Here is a 22152-nt window from a genome sequence, read left to right on the forward strand (position 1 = left end):
CGTTTTTTTCTTCATAAGCAATTAATTTGGAAATTCAAATAAACACTGAAAACACAGATAATACAATTTATTTTTGTAACATAACAATATTATTAGAATACTGACTTATCAACCTTCACCAAATAATTGTCAAATAATTCACCGACGATAAAAATTAACTAATCTATATCGATTTTATATAAAGAAACAAAATAAAAACTAAACATTCTTACAGCTGTTGCTAGGATGGCACCTAGAGTTACACTTCATTTTCTTTCTACTACAGCTACATCTTAGAGAAATACAATCTAATTTGCAGTTACATATCTGGTAACCTTGGCCACCAGTGGATCGAGTTACCGCAGCTCTGAGAGTAACGTGGATGTCTGGTACATCAGCCACTTTAAGTAGTTTTTCACCAATTTTATCTAAATCAGCTCTAGTAAAGCAAGAATTTAAGGTGCCTTCTTTGCACCTAAACGATACATGTCATTTTCCTTGGACAGCACAACTACTAGTAAGTTTTAGGGTCTGAAGGACCCCGATCAACGTCTGGAATTCTTAGAGTAGCGTTGTCTTCTACCTGCAGTGATTCCTGCATCCTCATACCCCTACGGATCATCTTTGATGCGGATTGAGCCTGACTAATGTCGACATTTTCCCGTATAGCTTCGATGGCATTAACCCTTTCTTCAATACACTTCAAACCCTTTTCACTTTCAGGTTGCTCTGGAACCTCTTCATCTTCAAGTTGCTGTTCTGTTTTCCTACTTTCATCGTCTTCCCTTTCGCCATAATTACCGTCCTCGCTGAAGAACTGAAAATAATAGGTCGTTAGCTCATATCATACTTTTCTGATTGTAACTAGGCATATGACTTAAAGAATTTTAGTATTATTATGCTTTCTAAAACCTGAAGCTTTAGGAAATGGAAAATTACAAAATATGTAAAGACTTGTTAACACAGTAAATTAGGTCTTTCAACTTATGATTTTTGGAGAAATGAGAAGGAAGAAGATTATGTGCACTCCATTAGAATAGTGTATGAAAAATTCAGTTTCAAAGTGCATTATCAGTTTATCTTTTTTAATAGATTATTTAATATTTACCTTGTCAAGATCTTCTTCGTAGCATATGCCATCCAAAACTGATTCAGAAAGATTTGTTGAAGAAAGACCAACTGACGGTTCTTCTCCAAAGGTGGCCTTAAATGGGGTATGTTTCGTTGTCTCATGCTTCGAGATATTTACTTGCCACTGAACAAATTTTAAGCCAATACTCCATTTCTTGGAATTATTCTGTCGCATCCATATCTTCAATTTATCCTGGATTACACCATTGAGTTGCTCCACTGCTCCTTGGCTTTGGGGATGCCTTGGCCGACCTGTCACTAGCTGCAATTGTGGCCAAAGTGTTGATAATTCGGATATCACAGAATTCACAAATTCCCTACCGTTGTCACTTTGCAGTACTGCGGGAGCACCGAATGTTAAAAACACAAGTAGAAGTGTCTGAGCTACCTCTTCTGCTCTTTTAGATTTAAGGGGGCTTAACACACAAAATTTGGTAAAATGATTAACGTAAGTTAGGATGTATTTATAATCCCCGTCAGGAAGTGACTGAAAATTTATTAGATCAATTTGGCACCTCGATAAAAATGAGTGGCTTCTAATTGGTTTCACGACAAGCCCTTTTGGTTGCTTCCGACTCTTTTTTAAATGACACTCTACACAAAAGTTAATAAACAGGTTACAATATTCCATAGTTATGTTAGACCATTTCTTTTTAACTTCAAATAAAGTTTTCTTCTCGCCACCATGACCAACATCTTTATGTGCCTTTTCTATTGCACCATACACTTCCTCAAACGCTGCTACGTATTTATAATGTTCTTCCCCATCTGTTCTTTTCTTTATCAAACATTCCGTTTCACCAACCTTAAGAATCTCATATCTTGAACGGTAGTTATAATCAATAGTGGTGATAGCATCACTTTCTAGATCCTTTGATAACCTTGATATAATATCTTTCACTTTTTCAAGCGAGAACAGTCTTGTGTTCTTCCCTTTTCCTTCAACGATGGTCCGTAACCTTGCCTCGAAATTTTCTTTTACTTCCATCGCTGAAGCCATGAGGATTATTCGATATTCGCCAAGAACTGTTGTAAAGAATGAAAAGAATTCCGTAACTAATCTACGTATTTGTCGAGAGAATTATCATGAGTACCGTATGTTTCACTTCACACCTTCACTCCTATTTACAAGTTGATAACAATTGTTGGTGATAGTAACAAGGAATTAGGCTACTAAAACTTACTTATAAATGGCCATTAACAAAAGAGATTAGAATAGGATAAAACATTAAAAGTTAAAAATAGTGTCATTAATTATAGATGGTGTAGTAGTCGATTTATCAATATTCGGCAAAATGGTCTTGCCGAGTTTTGAAACCCTGCTGATTTTAAATACTAGGCAAGAAAAATTGCTCATTTTATATAATCGGCAAATCGCTTGCTCATTCTCAATAATAGGCATTTCTATTGCCGATTTTCAATAATCAACAATTTCAATAATAATTGTAACATATATATATATATACTATGTGTGTGTGTGTGTTACGTATACATGTGTGTATGTATATACGTGTATATATATATATATATATATATACATATAATATAAACATACATTTAAATTTATGTTAGCAATCATACCTTTTGCTTGTGAGCAGATATACAGCCTGTAATACTTGCTGGACCTTTTTTGAGACACCCATCCCCCCCTCCTCAATGAAAAGGAACGCAGCGGAAATGCTTTTGTATCCTGTATGCGTGCATTTCTCGTGCTTACGAGTGTGATAAACATGTCTCTCCAAGGCTGAGCCACTAAATGCATGCCGCAGTGCAACTTTTATTTTTTATTTGCAATCGAAACGAGAATCACCGTTTTAACTGATGAGCGCCGCAAGTGTCCTTACGCCCTATGCATCATTATCAAGTTGGTATTATATATCTATATATGTATGTGTATATGTATATATATATATATATATATATATATATATATATATATATATATATAAATTTATATATACATATACATATACATATATATATGATACATAACTTTTACATGTGGGACGCATACCTCTGATTTTCGTGTCTTAGAAGATAAGTTTATATGAAAATTATATTTATGAATTCTGTAGTAAAATGTTTACAACCAACATTCTCTACAATGGAGTGTTTTTAGCAGATCCTCCAATCTTCACCTCCCCATAGAAGTGTATTTAGAAACATTAAAGATCTAAAGCCACTCATTATGATTCCACAATGGAAAATTATCAGCATGGTTTACTTCTGGATCTTTTGTTACGTGGAATTACAGCAGCCCTATTTTCACAAAAAAATCATTAAGAGTGCAGACCTGATTTCCTCCTCAATAATACATACTGATGATTTTGTTTCCAGACAAAACAACACATATTTTAGGCTTTACTTTCAAGAAAAATAATGACTGTATATCTAACTCACACGAATACTGCAGAAATTCTTTCCACGCACATACTTTACACCTAATTTCCACGCACGTACTGCGGACTTCATTTCCACGCACGTACTGCAGACCTAATTTCCACGCACCTATTGCGGACCTAATTTCCAAGCACGTACTGCAGACTTAATTTCCACACAAACACTGCATACCTAATTTCCACGCAAACACTGCATACCTAATTTCCAAGCAAATAATGGAACCTTATAAACAACCAAAAATAATGCACACAGACATTCGGGCGAAACACGTGATGAATTCCATGACTTTTTTATTTTCTCTGTTTACATCAGTCGAACTCAGACCACACACACATCTCCCAACCTAGCACTGCAACTTGAAAAGTAAGAGTGTGTGCATCAGTTCGAACACCCTTCGTAGAATTATTTCCAAACGCACTGAAATGTAAACATGATCACGTGCCGGATGAACGGAATCGGGCAGCTGACATGCACAGTGATGCTAAAAATCTTTGGCATTGGGAATATAATGGTTTGCTTATCTTTTCTTAGTTCTCTAATCTATAAATCCTTTGTTAGTACCTAATTGTTCTCCTTATAATTGTCTGCAAAAAAAAATTATTCTTTACAAAAAAAAATGCAAATAATTTAAATTCAGTATACTTCATTCCAGGCGCCTCCCTTTCTTCCTTTCATTTCCTGTTATTCGAGTGACCCACTCCTCCTTCCAGCGCCATATCCTTCGTCAGGAAGTCATTGAGTCAGTAACAAAATTAAACCATTTTTTTTTTTTTTTTTTGTCGACACTGACGAGAGCCGAGCCTAACAAAATGACGGATTCTTGCAAACAGGAATAAAATACAGGATAGCCGAATCCAACAAAACTGAAAGAAAGGCACAAGAGAAAATAAGGCCACAAAGACATAAGCGATTGATACAGTTAAATCATATTTGTCCTTAGTATGCTATGTTTGACGATTATCGATTGTCATAAATCAATGAACCGTTCATTAGAAGCAAGGAATATGCATTAAAAATAGTATCGAGTCAAATCCGCTTCGCTTTTTCTCAATACTGGAAGGGATAAATTTTGAAATCACAAGAAATACATTTTGAATTCCCATATCTACCAGTAGTTTCGCATGACTCTATAGGTTGTTATGCGCTCACGGCCTTAAATGTAATTTATTTGTGGTAGACGAAAACTCCGCGATTTCCAGTATATCATCAGTCAATGTAACTACGAAAAAATGCAGAGTCATATACTTGAATACAAGTAACCTTGAACTAAACAAAAGATTCATCGAGATCTAAGAGTTAGCCTGTGGAATTGAAAATTCTGCCAAACCTGACACAAAGTTTTTAAATTACGCAAGAAGTTTTCCAACGACTGTTCAAAATTTCAGAGAAAAATTAAACCGGAAAGAAAAAAAAAAACGGTCAGATACATGCGTATTATGTTGATATGGAAAGTAAAATTTCAAGTATAATGCTTACAAAAAAAGCTTATAAGATAAATTTTAAAAACGTCGCCTTACATAACATCTGAGTAGGCTGCAGTTTACTTTATAGTGAAGACAATTCATTAAATTACAATAAAAAGGGATCCGAACATTTACAATGGAATCTTTAATAGTGTAAGTATAAAAGTAATAAAAGGAAAATTATATAACGCCCAAGTATGAGCAGTGAAAGACACCCTTACAAATGGAGGCCGAATATCCTACTTGGCCTCAGTACTATGAATATGGTCGTAAATATCACATATGTATCCTTCCACCCTACTGCATTTACCTAGCCCAGGTTTGATGGAAACATGGGAAGATGAGGCAAGGAAAATAGCCATTTGGGCAAAATCCTAAGGAAAAGGAAAAACTCAAGATTTGAAGAGTCAAGAAAAATGGAAGCAGGAAAAAAACTCCGAAGTCTGGCAGTAAGAAGAAAATACCAGCCAGCGAACAAAGCACTTCGAGCGCTGCTAATTTCCACTAAGGAAATCGGAGAAGTGGTGGCTTTCCAGGCGTTACAAGGCAACTGAGAGCAAAGGATACTCGCTCCAGCTCTACGGCAAGCAGCTAAAAATGCAATAATGCCAAACATAGAGACATAGTGAGGTCATCTCTTGGTGGAGGCAGGGGGCTGTAGGAGAGGGGTAAAGGAAGGTTAACTAATTAGCTGAACTGCCTTTGATAAACGTGAAATACATAAAGAACCATTGCAACTATGAGACCAGTATTTCAGAGAGGAATGGACTCGACCAAGATGTTCACGGAGAAAAAGAGACGAACTTTCAGCGTTTAGCCGAGGCACCTAACATTCGTCTACAATATTTTGGAAGAAACCTAAATACATAAAATGCTGAAAGGGGAGAGAAGTGGTATTACACTTCAAACTAACAGAATCAAAGAGCTGGATGGAAGAAAATCACTGTTTTTCAAGTAATGAACGCTGAATATGCTCTCAACTTCAGAGCTTACTGACTAAAGAAAGTAAGACAGAGGAAAGAGGGAATGATAGGAGAAGAACAGTGTGGTTTAAGAACAAAAAAAACAAATTGTATTTCAAATAACTGATGTTTTCCAGAAATAAAATCATAACCATGAGTTCTGATTTACAGAGCTTTCTGAAAGTCTAACAAATGCTTTCGAGATATCAAGAACAAGAAGAGGTCCCGCAACGGAGATATCCAAACATTAATATGATACTGTATAACAGATCTAACAGCATCTTGCTTTGCGAGAGCCAAATTTGTGAACTACTAAAAATGAATAAAAGGCATTAAGAACGAAAATCAATATATACGAGTGTGTGTGTTTATATATATATATATATATATATATATATATATATATATATATATATATATATATATATATATATATATGTATATGTGTGTGTGTGCTGCCGCGCATGCATGCCTGTGTGCATGTGTATGTACGTATATTTTAGGCAGTTAGATCCATTAAAATGCTGCTACAGTAATGTCACTATCCGTCATAATAAAAAAAAATAACTCGTCCTTTTCAAAAGTTTTACCAAATTACTTATTTCGATATTATTAGACCCAGAACCGAATTAAGCGTCATCTACCTATTGGACCAAAATGCCTCTGAACATAAGCGAGAAATTCCAATGGACACACAGCGGCAGGTCTTGTTCAACGCGTCCATCGCTTAGCTGACGCGGGAAGTCATTCTGAGTGACAGCGTGACAGGCGGCGAGAACAGCCTTCGTGGACAGGAAACCCGACGCTTTGTCCGACTGCTCGCCTGACGCTGAACGTTTCGTAATACCTCGAAGTGCGAATCTATAAGGGGTAAAATGGTGCGGATATACTAAGGTATTCATTACAAAATACTCATAGTACCATGAACCCTAAAATGGAGAAACAAATCCATAGTTATGCAAGTGTAAAAATATATTCAATAATAAAAATTTACCGAGCTTTCGGGAATCTGTAAGGAGAATCGTAGAGATTCGCGAAAGCTCTCTTTAAAGTTTTATTTCTAAACATATTTGTACACTTACGTAACTGAGGATTTGTATCTCCAGAGCAATCTTTATAAATCAATAAAATACCTCGGCTCTGAAAGCATCCAGTAAAAAGAATTCATTACACATTGTAAGGAAGGTTGAAAATACATTTTCAATTCATGGTCTCACACTGTGTTTATCATATTTGCTTGGAATAGCAGTAACTACATGACTAATTTAGAAATAAAAAAATATTGAAATGAACACAAAAGAAACTCATGCTCAAACTAAATGTTTTTTGAAAGAAAAAATTCAGCCATAACTAAATGAAAATAAATTCTAAATACTAATGCACAGTGCAGACGTTAATAATACTTCTCATCAAAGTGAAATGAAGACTATTTTGCAAAGTGACTGACCTTTTTGTAAAACGTCATTAAACACCACAGCACGCTAACGAAATAATAAAACAACATCAGTGTTATAGTCTACGTCTTTTTATAGTAAAAGGCAAATGGTAGCAATGACTGTATCCCGAAAAATAAAGAGCATCATTTGCGGAATTCCATCAAAAATAATGTTTCGTGATTCCGCTGGCTTTTGTCTAATAAACAATAAAGAATAAATAAAACATTTATTAATATTAACAACTGACTAAAAATATTCCTCTATTCCCACTTCCCACCCACACCCCTCCAAAAAAAGAAGTGTCTCCCTTCATTCAAAATATATCGTTAAGTGACGAATTCGCCGCATGGTCCTAAAAGTTTCCTAATGTACCGAGACAAATACTAAGGTTAGTAAAAAAAAAAACCAAAAATAACAAGTAAAAAAAATGGCGCTATAGTTTCTTTAAAATAATCAAAGTTTTCTGTACATCGTGTAATCAAGGCCACGGAAAAATAGATCTATCTTTCGGTAGTCTCGATGTAATGCTGTATGAGCCGCGGCCCATGAAACTTTAACCACGGCCCGGTGGTGGCCTATCCTATATCGTTGCCAGAAGCACGATTAATGCTAACTTTAACCTTAAATAAAAAAACTACTGAGGCTAAAGGGCTGCAATTTGGTATGTTTGACGATTGGAAGGTGGATGATCAACATACCTGGCGAATAGCCCTCTAATAAAGTAGTTTTTAAGATCTGAGGGCGGACAGAAAAAGTGCGGACGGACAGACAAAGTCATCTCAACAGTTTTCTTTTACAGAAAACTAATAAAAACCCTGGCATAAAGAGCCAACTCCACACAAGGAGACGCTTAGATGGTAGCTGAACAAATCGAGTTTTCAGACAAGGATTTAGAGCCTAAGCAAATCCTCTCGTCTAATGATTCGATTTCCTCCTTATTTACTCTAAGAGTTTCCTGGGTATGGCCACACCGGAGAAAGGTCTTCCAGACTGGTGGAGGGCCCTTGGCTTCCCAAGGAAATGCAATCCAGTAACTAGGGTCTCCTGGCTGAGCGAGGGCCCAACCATGATTCCCCCAGGAATGACATTCCAGGGTGAAGGTTTCTTGCCCATGCAGCCTCAGAAGACACCTTCGACCAGGTAAGGCCAGTTTCATTCCCCCAAGGAAGACAGAGCTACAGTGGGACCCATCCCAGCAGGCTTAGGGGCCTCCTTGAGCTACCCCAAGGAAGGGGTCCAAGAAAGATGAAAGGTCCCCTTATTTCCCAGGAAAGGGCAACTCTTTACGGGACGTTCTATGAGCAAGAGCCCGTGCTGGTACAAAGCCAGCTCAGTCAATAACAGTATCTCAAAAAGGGCTCAGCTGGGTGGTGTTCTTGCCTCCCCCCGCCCCCCCATGGAAAACACCCCAGAAAGACTTCCCCATTCAAGGAGCCACCTTGCCTCCCGGGGAAAGGCTTTTACCCACGCAGGGAGGCAGCCCTGGACTAGGGCCTCCCGGTCTGGCAAAAGCCCAGAGCTCCCGCAGGGAAGCCTGCCCCAGGGGAGGGTTTCCTAGCAAGACCCTGAAGGCTGTACATGTTGTAACATACTTATTTTTACAATATGCTGCATGAAGTAAGGCGCGATCTTACTTTTCTGGTTAAGAGCATGAAAGAATTGTGTTCCGACGTCCAAATAATCACTTTAAAATTCCTGATTTTTATCTCGCCTCCTAATGGATCGTCGTCCTCAAATGCAAATCTCTCGCAAAAACGTGAAGAACACAGAAGTTTTCAGATTCATCTGAGGACTTACGTAAGTTTCAGACAGTCATCGATAATGGCAGAGAGAGAGAGAGAGAGAGAGAGAGAGAGAGAGAGAGAGAGAGAGAGAGAGAGAGAGAGAGCAATTCTCATTAATTTAGATTATCAAGCATATCTCATAGACACGTACAAGGGAAGAGAATGTCTTCTCTGAAATCTTATCTCGATGTGCTAAAAACAGAGTTTTTTTCCTACTTTTACATTAAAAGGGAAGGTTACTTGTTCTCTCTCTCTCTCTCTCTCTCTCTCTCTCTCTCTCTCTCTCTCTCTCTCTCTCTGTCGCCATATATATATATATATATATATATATATATATATATATATATATATATATATATATATATATATATATATATATATATTTATATATATATATATTATTATGATTAAATGAAGAATTCATAGCAAATTGCCTCCCCTCCCCCTCCTTTGTTGTTGTTGGTTGTTCTGTTGTGTTTCATTTACTGCCAGTTGGCCGATCGATAGACCATCTGTCTATCGACTTAAAACAAGGGTTTAAAAGATTAAAGGCACTCCCATTTTGATAAAGATCTTTCCTTCGAGGCAAAAGTAATCTGGCTTGGGTGTTTCTCCTACAGGCCAAAACCTCCCTGCGCAGCAGGTAAAATGAGTCAAAACATCTGTGTTGGCACCCCTGCCCCATAGGAGGATAAAAGCAAAACCCACGAGGTCTCCACACACACGCGGGCTGGAAGATATGGAATGAAGACGTCCCCAACACCTGGCCCCATCGATGCCCTTTTGCATCCTAACCACGTGGCCCTTTCCAAAGTATACTTTTCCTCGTGCCCTTCGACCGTATTCCTCGAGCCCACACGCCATTGCTTGGAGTTTCGAGAGTCCCCATCGCCTTGCCCCTACGGAAGCCCCTGCATCTCACCACGTGGAAGAAACTAAAAATAAATCGCAAGTCATCCACGGACTGCCTTCTACGCGCCCGGAAAATCTGCTAAGGTAAAGTGCCCTGGAAGAGCCCCATTTCAGTCACGCTTTTGTCTCGTAATATTTTCTTAAAGAGAAAGCCAGAAATCTCCCTTGTCTATCGTCCGTGCGCCTCTTGCATCGGCAGTATTAATTCTTTATTACTCCTTTGGCACCCTCAGTGCAGCTTCAATTCATTATTCTTTGTCTGTTTTCATTACTGGCGTATAATGTGCATATCTCTCATTTCAGAGGGATCCTATTTCGTGGAAGCTTCTCGGACTGTGTCTGGAATCCCCAGTTTCATTCAATCCAGCAGGAATCTCCTTCAGGATAGTAATCTACTTGAGTTCCTCTTTCCGTACTGATATCATTTATGTAAATACACTCCTTTAAATTTGCCCACGTGTTTTATGTAATATTTCCCTCAGTAACAAGAGCCCTATGCTCATATGAAATTCTCCTTTGTTTTTCCTCTTTTTTTACGTTTTCCTGTACCCACGAAGTCAGAATCACAAGGCTAAATCACCTTAAATCGTTGCTGCCTGTCTCACAGAGCATATTTCAAACTAAAACCACGGAAAAACGTAAAAATGGCGACCTGGCCATAGATCTCGTTTTGCAGTTGCAGTTCCCTAGTGTTGCTTTATTGCATTTGCAACTTGCCAGATCAGCTATTAGCAAAGCTAAGCTGGGTACGAGACAATTACGAACCTTATGTGTAAACCAGCACACAGATCCAGAAAATTCCACGTAAGTAATGTGTTTATCTTAGCAAAACCTTTTACAATCGTGACTGTTCCTAGGAATTAGAAATAGGGACGATGTAATCACTGAGAGAAAAGAACCGCCGTATTAGATTCGTTAATGCATGCCTTTCAGGATAGGTAGTTAGGAAATAACCAGTGCTAACCATCCTTTGCTTCGAGGAATAGTGCTTCGAAAATTCCTCTGTGTTAAAATCTTTTGCCATATTCTTGCTTCGAGGAATAGTGCGAAAGAAATTCCTCTGTGATAAATTTGACTTCGCATTTCGAATTAGCGAACTGTTATTTAGGCGCGAATAAAATTCCCACGTGGGACACGACGAAGTCAGCTTGCATTGCTGAAATTCTCTCAGTGTAGTTAGAATTCGAGTTAGGTGTTAGGAAAGCGAAATTTAAACTCCGCTTATAGGAAAATTACTAGGCCGTTGTACTGTTATCCTCTCAGACGACTGGGAAATTCCCCGGAATCCCAGACGGTATATAAATATACGGGTTCATTCACCCAGAATCTAAAAATACCTCCGGTGTTGGCCAAACGACCTGCACCCCCCACCACTGCCCATGCCTGCGCGTGTAGCATTTTTTTTTTTTTCCCATTCATTTCCCAGCATACATTTTTCTTTGGGTTTCCCGTTAGTAATTTCTAAGTCCTAAGGGACGAATCGTAATTCCAAGTCCTAAGTGACTCCTAAAATTCTACGTCGCACGTGGCGAGAATTTCTCCAAATTCCAGTCCTCAGAGACTCCTAAAATTCTACGTCGCACGTGGCGAGAATTTCTCCAAATTCCAGTCCTCAGAGACTCCTAAAATTCTACGTCAGACGTGGCGAGAATTTCTCCAAATTCCAGTCCTCAGAGACTCCTAAAATTCTCCACGTCCTCAGAGACTCCTAAATTCTACGACGTGGCGAGAATTTCTCCAAATTCCAGTCCTCAGAGACTCCTAAAATTCTACGTCGCACGTGGCGAGAATTCCTCCAAACTCCAGTCCTCAGAGACTCTAAAATTCTACGTTGCACGTGGCGAGAAATTTCTCCAAATTCCAGTCCTCAGAGACTCATACAAAAATTCTACGTCGCACGTGGCGAGAATTTCTCATTCCTGTGGGAACCCAAAAATTAAGTCCTTTTGAGACATTATATAGTGTAGTTCACACACATCTAAGCCCTTACGGGACTGATCATTCTAGTTCGTTAGAACAACTCCTTAACTTCACGCTACAGCCGGCCAAGTCCGAGCGTGACAAAATCCAACTACGTCTTCCGAGACGCATATTAGACTTCGTTCGCCAAGAACAACCACGTCTTTCCAAGACACATCCAATTTTAACAAAAAGTCTTCTCAGACATATCATATACCCATTATTTCAAGATGGCTAATACCAGAGCCCAACAAAACGAGGATTTCAAATTCTACATGTCCGCTGGGAAGGACATGGGACTATCGGGGCAAGATCTGAGAGCATGGGTTCAAGAACGAGTGGACGATGCCAAGGCGGAGAGAGCAAGAGAACGTGAAGAGAGAGAGAGAGAACGTGAGGAGAGAGAGAGGGCAAGAATTGCCCAAGAGCAGGAGAAGGAAAAAGAATGTGCAGAGAGGGAGAGGGAACGAATCGCTCAAGAACAACGGGAGGAAAAAGAACGTGCAGAGAGGGAGAAAGAACGTGAGAGAGAGAGAGGAGAAAGAATTGCCCAAGAACAACGAGAGAGAGAGAGAACGAATCGCTCAAGAACAACGAGAGGAGAGAGAACGTGGGAGAGAGAGAGACAGAATTGCCCAAGAGCAGGAGAGAGAATGGAAGATCGAGAGAACGCGCCATGAGCTCCAGGTGCTAGAACGACAGCCCGCCACCCCCCGCCCCTGCCGCGGGAATGAGTGCCCTCAGCCAAGCTCACTCGTTCATGCCAAAATGGACGGAGTCCGAGCCTGAAGTATGGCTTGAAAGGGCCGAACGAGTCCTGGAGTGCTGCGATCTCTCCCCGCGGAACTCTCCTTGTTCTCACTAAATTCCTGGGCGGAAAGGCCTCGTTGCCTACCACGCCCTTCCCGCAGACGATCGGGGAAATTGGGAAGCCGTGACGCCAAGCAGTTACGAAGGCGTACGAGATTACCCCCGAGCGGTGGAGGAGACGTTGGAGAGAGCAGCCCAGAGAAGCAGGCCAGACGTGGTCCGATTGGGCGTACCATTCGGAGCGGGCGTTGACAAAATGGCTCGATTCGGCGGAGCCACTAACACCGCCGAGGTACTCGAGCGGTTTAAATTGAGCATTTCCTGCGCTCGCCCCTCCTGCCCTCGCCACTCATATAGTGGAAAAAGCCCCAGCAACACTCACTGAGTGTTGCCGAATAGCAGATATGTGGGAAACCCACCACCCTCAAGAAGGATCCATGGGGCGGAAGATAAATCCCCGTCCCTCCTCGGAGGTTCAAATTCCCACAAAAATGGGAACTCGGCAAGCCCCTAACTTGCCATTATTGCAAGAAAACGGGGCATTCCTCCGAACAGTGCCGGAACAAGAAACCGGCTCTCTCTCTCCCGGAAAACCGACAAATAACTCGCCTCGCCCTCCACAGGGGCAGCGAAAGATTTCAGCCAGACATTTTGCACGGCATGCAAGGTTTATGGCCATTCTCCGCATGGGCAAAATGCCCACGCAATAATAAATCAACTACTCCCACCGCCGCCTTGGCCGTCACAGATCCCAAGTCATTAGGCCCTCCCGCCGAAGGGCCTATATACGTGGCCCTCCACGAGGTAGCCAGCCCGCTCGGCGCCGAGTCACTGCTTTCGAGGACTCGGCGCATAAATCTCCCTCATCCGAAGGGACAGAGTTCCCTCACGGAGCTATCGTCAATAGACGAAAACTCGTCACGATCGAGGGAATAAATCAATTTAAAATGATACTCCCTACGGTCCAATTGAGAGTCACAAGACCTCACCAATCCAAAATCTGCAATCTTGCAGTAGCAAGCCATCTCCCGGAGGCTATGACGTCATCCTGGGACAGGACTTTCAGTCCCCACCGAAATCACAACAATCTAGGGGTCCCCATTCCCGAATCATTCCGCGGGCGCGAGTAATCCTCCCCGCTTCTCCCTCAGTCAAGACTGGCGCCCCTGGGTACCAGGAGGACGTGCAGTCCCCACCAGTGCCACCTGAGTATGATGTACAGTGGCCCCCGATCGGTTCCCGATCCACTTCCAGTGCCCGGCCCTGCCTCAGTGCCAGTGCCAGGGCCCAAATCAGATCTCCCTTCAGGAGATGCCAAATTCCTGCCGGTGCCACTTGCATGCCCCGAGCAGGGCCAAGCTCGTCCGTCCTGACCAACGAGCCCAAGAAACCTCTGATAGCGCCTGACTCTGCCCCTAGTGCCAGCGCCAGAGCGCTACGCCGATCTCCATTCACGGGATCCAACTCAGGACCCCTCTTCTTCCCCGCCTGGCACCGCTACCAGCGTCGGTCAGAGAGACGGTTCCTCCCGACCACCGCGAAGCTCACCTGCAGGTGCGGCCTCGCAACCCGTGCCTGAGCTGGTCATCGATACCTGCGAGCCGCTCACGCCACCCCGACCGCCTCCTCTGCCTCAGCCCGTCGCCGACGCAATTGCAAGTCAGGATTCTGCCATATCTCCCTTGGCCGATGAACTACAAGAGCCACGACGGATCATGGTAGAACCCGCGACGGAACACTCCTGCGTCAGCTGTCGCATCAGCAGGCCCAGGTGGTACTCCGTGCCGCCCTCCGGGTCGCGGGCCCTCCGCTTCCCGACCGAGGACAACTGTCCCATTAAGAAAGGCTCGAGGCGAAATTACCACGGGCGTGGGACATTCCAGGTAATTTACAAAGAGCTCTAGAGCTCCCTGGCACCTGTGCCACCATTTCATTTTTCGAAGGTCTTGGCACCCTAATCCAGAAGGGGATGTCAGACCCTCCTCTATCTTCTTCCGTTCTCAGGAACTACTATCTCTTACCATCTTCTACTAATCTTCCCTTAAATTATCCCCACAAGAGGCAATTAAATACGGGATACCATTCCCCACACAATGTATAAATCATTAAGAATAACAGAGTGAGAAGTGGCACGCCCTTGCGCCCATACCCTGGCACCGGGCGTGCGTGTCAGCCCCTCCTGAAGGAGTCGCGCCCTTCGGTGCACTTTCTCGCCCCTGGGACTGAAGTGATAGTCCGGGCCGTAATTTATAGGCGTAGGACGATAAATTCCCGCCTAACACAATAAAACCCTCACTCTTTTTTCCCTTAGTTCTTCTGCCAATATCATTTACTTTCTTTTAGTCATTTATTTATCTTTAATTTTAATGAATCGCGAGTCATAAACTCTTGCCCTTGTGATTTAAATGCCCCTTTTGTAAGCTCTGAGGGACGTGTCCCGCCATTCATATGCGGTCAAGTTTTCATTCGTAACGTCTTGGTAATTTTCCTTTTGTTATTATTATCCCTTTTCCCCTTCCATTCCTTCCAAGATCGCTGTTTGTCCTACCCCACATCTTTTGTCTGCTCGCCCCGTCATAACATTGAGTAGGCAGTGGACGCATAAAATTAGCGTAGTTTAAGGTTAGCGAATTAAAACCTCGCGATACTCTCGCCCGCATACGGCTGTCAAAATCCGTGTGGGGCCGGCTAAGGTAAACAAAGTACGTTAAAACAAAGATAAATTATCAATGCGAATATGTATAGTCATTACAGTATCGCGTAAAGGGGATGTCATTTACAAAAATAAATGCTGTTTTTCATTTACACAGCCTCTTCAAGGCAGATTGTACTAACCGCATGCATTTTATCTAAAATTAAGTAACCGTGTATTTTAATTCTTGAACAATAACCTTTCTTTTCATTTGTTGGCCACAGTCTCATATACGTGGTCCTATAATCTTAATTAATTCACAATTGTTCGAGTCACATTATAAAAGTTACCAGTGGGTAACCAAAGCTAAAGTAATTATTCTTTTGCAAGTGTTTAAATCACTTTGCGTTCTGTTAACGAAAATTATCCCAATGTGTTATTAAAAGAAATGTCACAGCTTCATAAAACCCTTAGTAGTAAAGTTCATTGCAAGGCAGAATGTAGAGTAACGTAAAGCATTTGCCGCTCATTCTTGAATATCGATGTACACACCCGAAGGAGGTATGTACATCATCTTGTATGGGGAGGTATTATGATTAGCAAGAATTCGCTAGCAAATTGCCTCCCCTCCCCCTCCTTTGTTGTTGTTGGTTGTTCTGTTGTGTTTCATTTTACTGCCAGCCGGGCCGATCGATAGACCATCTGTCTATCGACTTAAAAACAAGGGTTTAAAAGATTAAAGGCGCTCCCATTTTTGATAAAGATCTTTCCTTCGAGGCAAAAGTAATCTGGCTTGGGTGTTTCTCCTACAGGCCAAAACCTCCCTGCGGACAGCAGGTGCAATGAGTCAAAACATCTGTGTTGGCGCACCCCTGCCCCATAGGAGGATAAAAGCAAAAGCCCACGAGGTCTCCACACACACGCGGGCTGGAAGATATGGAATGAAGACGTCCCCAACACCTGGCCCCATCGATGCCCTTGCATCCTAACCACGTGGCCCTTTCCAAAGTATACTTTTCCTCGTGCCCTTCGACCGTATTCCTCGAGCCCCACACGCCATTGCTTGGAGTTTCGAGGAGTCCCCATCGCCTTGCCCCTTTACGGAAGCCCTTGCATCTCACCACGTGGAAGAAACTCGCCCTCGAAAATCGCAAGTCATCCACGGACTGCCTTCTACACGCCCCTCGGAAAATCTGCTAAGGTAAAGTGCCCTGGAAGAGCCCCATTTCAGTCACGCTTTTGTCTCGTAATATTTTCTTAAAGAGAAAGCCAGAAATCTCCCTTGTCTAATGTCCGTGCGCCTCTTGCATCGGCAGTATTAATTCTTTATTACTCCTTTGGCACCCTCAGTGCAGCTTCGAATTCATTATTCTTTGTCTGTATTCATTACTGGCGTATAATGTGCATATCTCTCATTTCAGAGGGATCCTATTTCGTGGAAGCTTCTCGGACTGTGTCTGGAATCCCCAGTTTCATTCAATCCTGTAGGAATCTCCTTCAGGATAGTAATCTATGAGTTCCTCTTTCCCGTACTGATATCATTCATGTAAATACACTCCTTTAAATTTGCCCACGTGTTTTACGTAATATTTCCCTCAGTAACAAGAGCCCTATGCTCATATGAAATTCTCCTTTGTTTTCCTCTTTTTTACGTTTTCCTGTACCCACAAAGTCAGAATCACAAGGCTAAATTACCTTAAATCGTTGCTACCTGTCTCACAGAGCATATTTCAAACTAAAACCACGGAAAAAATATAAATATATATATATATATATATATATATATATATATATATATATATATATATATATATATATATATATATAATGTATGTATAACTGATTCACGAAGATATGGAACATGATGAATGTATAAACAAAGGCAAATGCCTTTATGTGTATAAATGTATATGGTATATATATATATATATATATATATATATATATATATATATATATATATATATATATATATATATATATATATATATATACTACATATATATAATATATATATATATATATATATATATACATAATCATAATATATATATATATATATATATATATATATATATATATATATATATATATATATATATATATATATATATATATACCTAGATATATCAGGTGTGAGATAATGAGAATTTGCTATTCACATTACGTCAAAAATTGTTGCACTGTAGCCGTAAGTATTTTCTAGTATAGTTGCACTGCGTATGCGTTTGTACTGTACCTGGGCCTTTTGTTCCAGAATCCATCGTTGCCACGATGAGAAAGATCAACTGAATCTTTATTCATATCAATAAATGGAAGAAAACAAACGCTATTCAAATAAAAATTTTAATGAGAATTTAACCTCCAAGACTAATAAAAAGAAGTTTAGCAAAGAACGGCTAAAGTGCAATGATATTTAACAGTGGACAAATATTATTTAACCAAAACCTTTTAAACCCCAAAGTCATTATGAAATTGTCTGATTATTGCTGATTGTCATAAGTTGTTGCAAACTTGTATGTTATTTTAATCAATAAAACTTACTAACTAACGAACCCAGTCCCCGAGGACTCAAAAAAGACCCTTTCAGGTCTTCTAAGATCTTTATTTTTAGCCAGCAGGGTTTCATATCTTCCCTTCAGGAAAACCTAAGGGCTCCGTCACTCAATTAGACGTAGACAGCGGTAAGCTCTTTTACTAAGGCGCCTACAACTCGGACGAAATATTACCGAGCCGTAGACAGGAAAGTCAAGAGAGAGAGAGAGAGAGATGCTTGAATACTTCGAATCTTTAAGGCATCTTTTAAACTAAAATTTACTTTCGTTGTCACATGAAATAAGCAGTCACACACCAACACATAGTCACACACACACACAAAACCACACACACACACACATATATATACATATTCTCTTCCACCCCTCTTCGGCCTCTGCATGGTCTCTCTCTTGTCTGGAAATGGAAGGTCTATAAGAAGATGGAGAGACATGAGAGACAAAGAAATATACGAAGTGGAGACACAAAGATAGAGGCATCTGGAAAACGCTCATTAAAAGCAGCGGCCCCGACTAGGGATTAAGCAGAAGTAGAAAAAGACCTTTGATTTCTAATAATTTCCTTTTTCTTCTATCTCTGATTTTTTCGTTCCATTCAACACCCACTTAATCTGATATCGGATCTAAAGCTCACTTTTGATGAAAGCAACACCTTCATTTTGGCTAATACAATTTGTGTCAAAAACACTTAAAATATTTTATATTGGATGATTTACTTATACTTAGGTGTACCTGGTTTCAAAACATGGTTAATATTTAACATATCAAATGAAGAATTGCACTCTGCAAAACCCAAATGAGATCACATAGTTGGTAAATTATCTTACAATAATCCTGCATTGTCCAGATCTAATAGGTCAGATACAATTTCCAAGTTGAAATTTTCGTTTAAGTAAATATCTGCCTTAACATATATATATATATATATATATATATATATATATATATATATATATATATATATATATATATATATATATATATATATATATAGATATATATATATATATATATATATATCTATATGCATACATATATATTATATATATAAATAAATAAATATATATATATATATATATATATATATATATATATATATATATATATATATATATATATATATATATATATATATATATATGCATACATACATATTATATATATAAATAAATAAATAAATATATATATATATATATATATATATATATATATATATATATATATAATAATATATATATGCATACATATATATTATATATATAAATAAATAAATACATATATATGTATGTATATATATGTTACGCTCATTATTGAAAATTGCCGATTATTGAAAATCGGCAATAGAAATGCCTATTATTGAGAATGAGCAAGCGATTTGCCGATTATATAAAATGAGCAATTTTTCTTGCCTAGTATTTAAAATCGGCAGGGTTTCAAAACTCGGCAAGACCATTTTGCCGAATATTGATAAATCGACTACTATACCATCTATAATTAATGACACTATTTTTAACTTTTAATGTTTTATCCTATTCTAATCTCTTTTGTTAATGGCCATTTATAAGTAAGTTTTAGTAGCCTAATTCCTTGTTACTATCACCAACAATTGTTATCAACTTGTAAATAGGGTGAAGGTGTGAAGTGAAACATACGGTACTCATGATAATTCTCTCGACAAATACGTAGATTAGTTACGGGAATTCTTTTCATTCTTTACAACAGTTCTTGGAATATCGAATAATCCTCATGGCTTCAGCGATGGAAGTAAAAAAAATTTCGAGGCAAGGTTACGGACCATCGTTGAAGGAAAAGGGAAGAACACAAGACTGTTCTTGCTTGAAAAAGTGAAAGATATTATATCAAGGTTATCAAAGGATCTAGAAAGTGATGCTATCACCACTATTGATTATAACTACCGTTCAAGATATGAGATTCTTAAGGTTGGTGAAACGGAATGTTTGATAAAGAAAAAGAACAGATGGGGAAGAACATTATAAATAATAGCAGCGTTTGAGGAAGTGTATGGTGCAATAGAAAAGGCACATAAAGATGTTGGTCATGGTGGCGAAGAAAACTTTATTTGAAGTTAAAAGAAATGGTCTAACATAACTATGGAATATTGTAACCTGTTTATTAACTTTTGTGTAGAGTGTCATTTAAAAAGAGTCGGAAGCAACCAAAAGGGCTTGTCATTAAACCAATTAGAAGCCACTCATTTTTATCGAGGTGCCAAATTGATCTAATAAATTTTCAGTCACTTCTGACGGGGATTATAAATACATCCTAACTTACGTTAATCATTTTACCAAATTTTGTGTGTTAAGCCCTTAAATCTAAAAAGAGCAGAAGAGGTAGCTCAGGCACTTCTACCTGTGTTTTTAACATTCAGGTGCTCCTGCAGTACTGCAAAGTGACAACGGTAGGGAAATTTGTGAATTCTGTGATATCCGAATTATCAACACTTTGGCCACAATTGCAGCTAGTGACAGGTCGGCCAAGGCATCCCCAAAGCCAAGGAGCAGTGGAGCGACTCAATGGTGTAATCCAGGATAAATTGAAGATATGGATGCGACAGAATAATTCCAAGAAATGGAGTATTGGCTTAAATTTGTTCAGTGGCAAGTAAATATCTCGAAGCATGAGACAACGAAACATACCCCATTTAAGGCCACCTTTGGAGAAGAACCGTCAGTTGGTCTTTCTTCAACAAATCTTTCTGAATCAGTTTTGGATGGCATATGCTACGAAGAAGATCTTGACATGGTAAATATTAAATAATCTATTAAAAAGATAAACTGATAATGCCCTTTGAAACTGAATTTTTTCATACACTATTCTAATGGAGTGCACATAATCTTCTTCCTTCTCATTTCTCCAAAAATCATAAGTTGAAAGACCTAATTTACTGTGTTAACAAGTCTTTTACATATTTTGTAATTTTCCATTTCCTAAAGCTTCAGGTTTTAGAAAGCATAATAATACTAAAATTCTTTAAGTCATATGCCTAGTTACAATCAGAAAAGTATGATATGAGCTAACGACCTATTATTTTCAGTTCTTCAGCGAGGACAGTAATTATGGCGAAAGGAAGACGATGAAAGTAGGAAAACAGAACAGCAACTTGAAGATGAAGAGGTTCCAGAGCAACCTGAAAGTGAAAAGGGTTTGAAGTGTATTGAAGAAAGGGTTAATGCCATCGAAGCTATACGGGAAAATGTCGACATTAGTCAGGCTCAATCCGCATCAAAGATGATCCGTAGGGGTATGAGGATGCAGGTAGAAGACAACGCTACTCTAAGAATTCCAGACGTTGATCGGGGTCCTTCAGACCCTAAAAACTTACTAGTAGTTGTGCTGTCCAAGGAAAATGACATGTATCGTTTAGGGTGCAAAGAAGGCACCTTAAATTCTTGCTTTACTAGAGCTGATTTAGATAAAATTGGTGAAAAACTACTTAAAGTGGCTGATGTACCAGACATCCACGTTACTCTCAGAGCTGCGGTAACTCGATCCACTGGTGGCCAAGGTTACCAGAAATGTAACTGCAAATTAGATTGTATTTCTCTAAGATGTAGCTGTAGTAGAAAAGAAAATGAAGTGTAACTCTAGGTGCCATCCTAGCAACAGCTGTAAGAATGTTTAGTTTTTATTTTGTTTCTTTATATAAAATAGATATAGATTAGTTAATTTTTTTTTCGTCAGTGAATTATTTGACAATTATTTGGTGAAGGTTGATAAATGCCAGTATTCTAATAATACTGTTATGTTACAAAAATAAATTGTATTATCTGTGTTTTCAGTGTTTATTTGAATTTCCAAATTAATTGCTTATGAAGAAAAACGGATATTATAATAGAATTAAAAACAGATGATGGCTGTTATAAAATGAGTGTATTACAGTAAACATTCTTAAACTGTTATTAAACTAGAGAGTCATTATGGTCTACATTAGTTTGCGTAGAGCTTAGAATGGACCTTCCAGCTGTCAAAATTGAATACTGGTTGTTTGAAACACTTAAGTTACAATATTTTCAATATTCGGCAACGTTATCAATATTCAGCAAAAACGTGTTGCCTAATATATAAAAAGTCAATATTTTGCCCATTATTGAAAATTTTCAATATTAAA

The 22152-nt window shown here is 39.2% G+C and overlaps 1 protein-coding gene and 1 pseudogene across 1 annotated transcript; one reads left to right on the forward strand and one right to left on the reverse strand.

Moving 5' to 3' along the window:
- Positions 1-493: 493 nt before the first annotated feature.
- Positions 494-2288, reverse strand: LOC136846947 (KRAB-A domain-containing protein 2-like). The gene is made up of 2 exons (XM_067118202.1): positions 1088-2288; positions 494-796 (listed from the first exon to the last, which is right to left on the reverse strand). The coding sequence occupies exons 1-2, from the start codon at positions 2108-2110 to the stop codon at positions 494-496; spliced, it is 1326 nt and encodes a 441-aa protein (XP_066974303.1). The 5' UTR covers positions 2111-2288.
- Positions 2289-8437: 6149 nt separating this feature from the next.
- On the forward strand, positions 8438-21626 carry LOC136846948 (KRAB-A domain-containing protein 2-like; annotated as a pseudogene).
- The last annotated feature ends 526 nt before the right edge of the window (positions 21627-22152 follow it).

This window comes from Macrobrachium rosenbergii, chromosome 16 (assembly GCF_040412425.1).
Source record: "Macrobrachium rosenbergii isolate ZJJX-2024 chromosome 16, ASM4041242v1, whole genome shotgun sequence".
Taxonomy (NCBI): Eukaryota; Metazoa; Arthropoda; class Malacostraca; order Decapoda; family Palaemonidae; genus Macrobrachium; species Macrobrachium rosenbergii.

What these genes read in the sequence shown, in the direction of transcription:
- LOC136846947 (XM_067118202.1), bottom strand. Translation starts at nt 2,110, where the DNA reads ATGGCTTCAGCGATGGAAGTAAAAGAAAATTTCGAGGCAAGGTTACGG. An exon ending in ACGAAGAAGATCTTGACAAG is followed by an intron (nt 797 to 1,087) that starts GTAAATATTAAA and finishes TATTATTTTCAG; the next exon opens with TTCTTCAGCGAGGACGGTAA.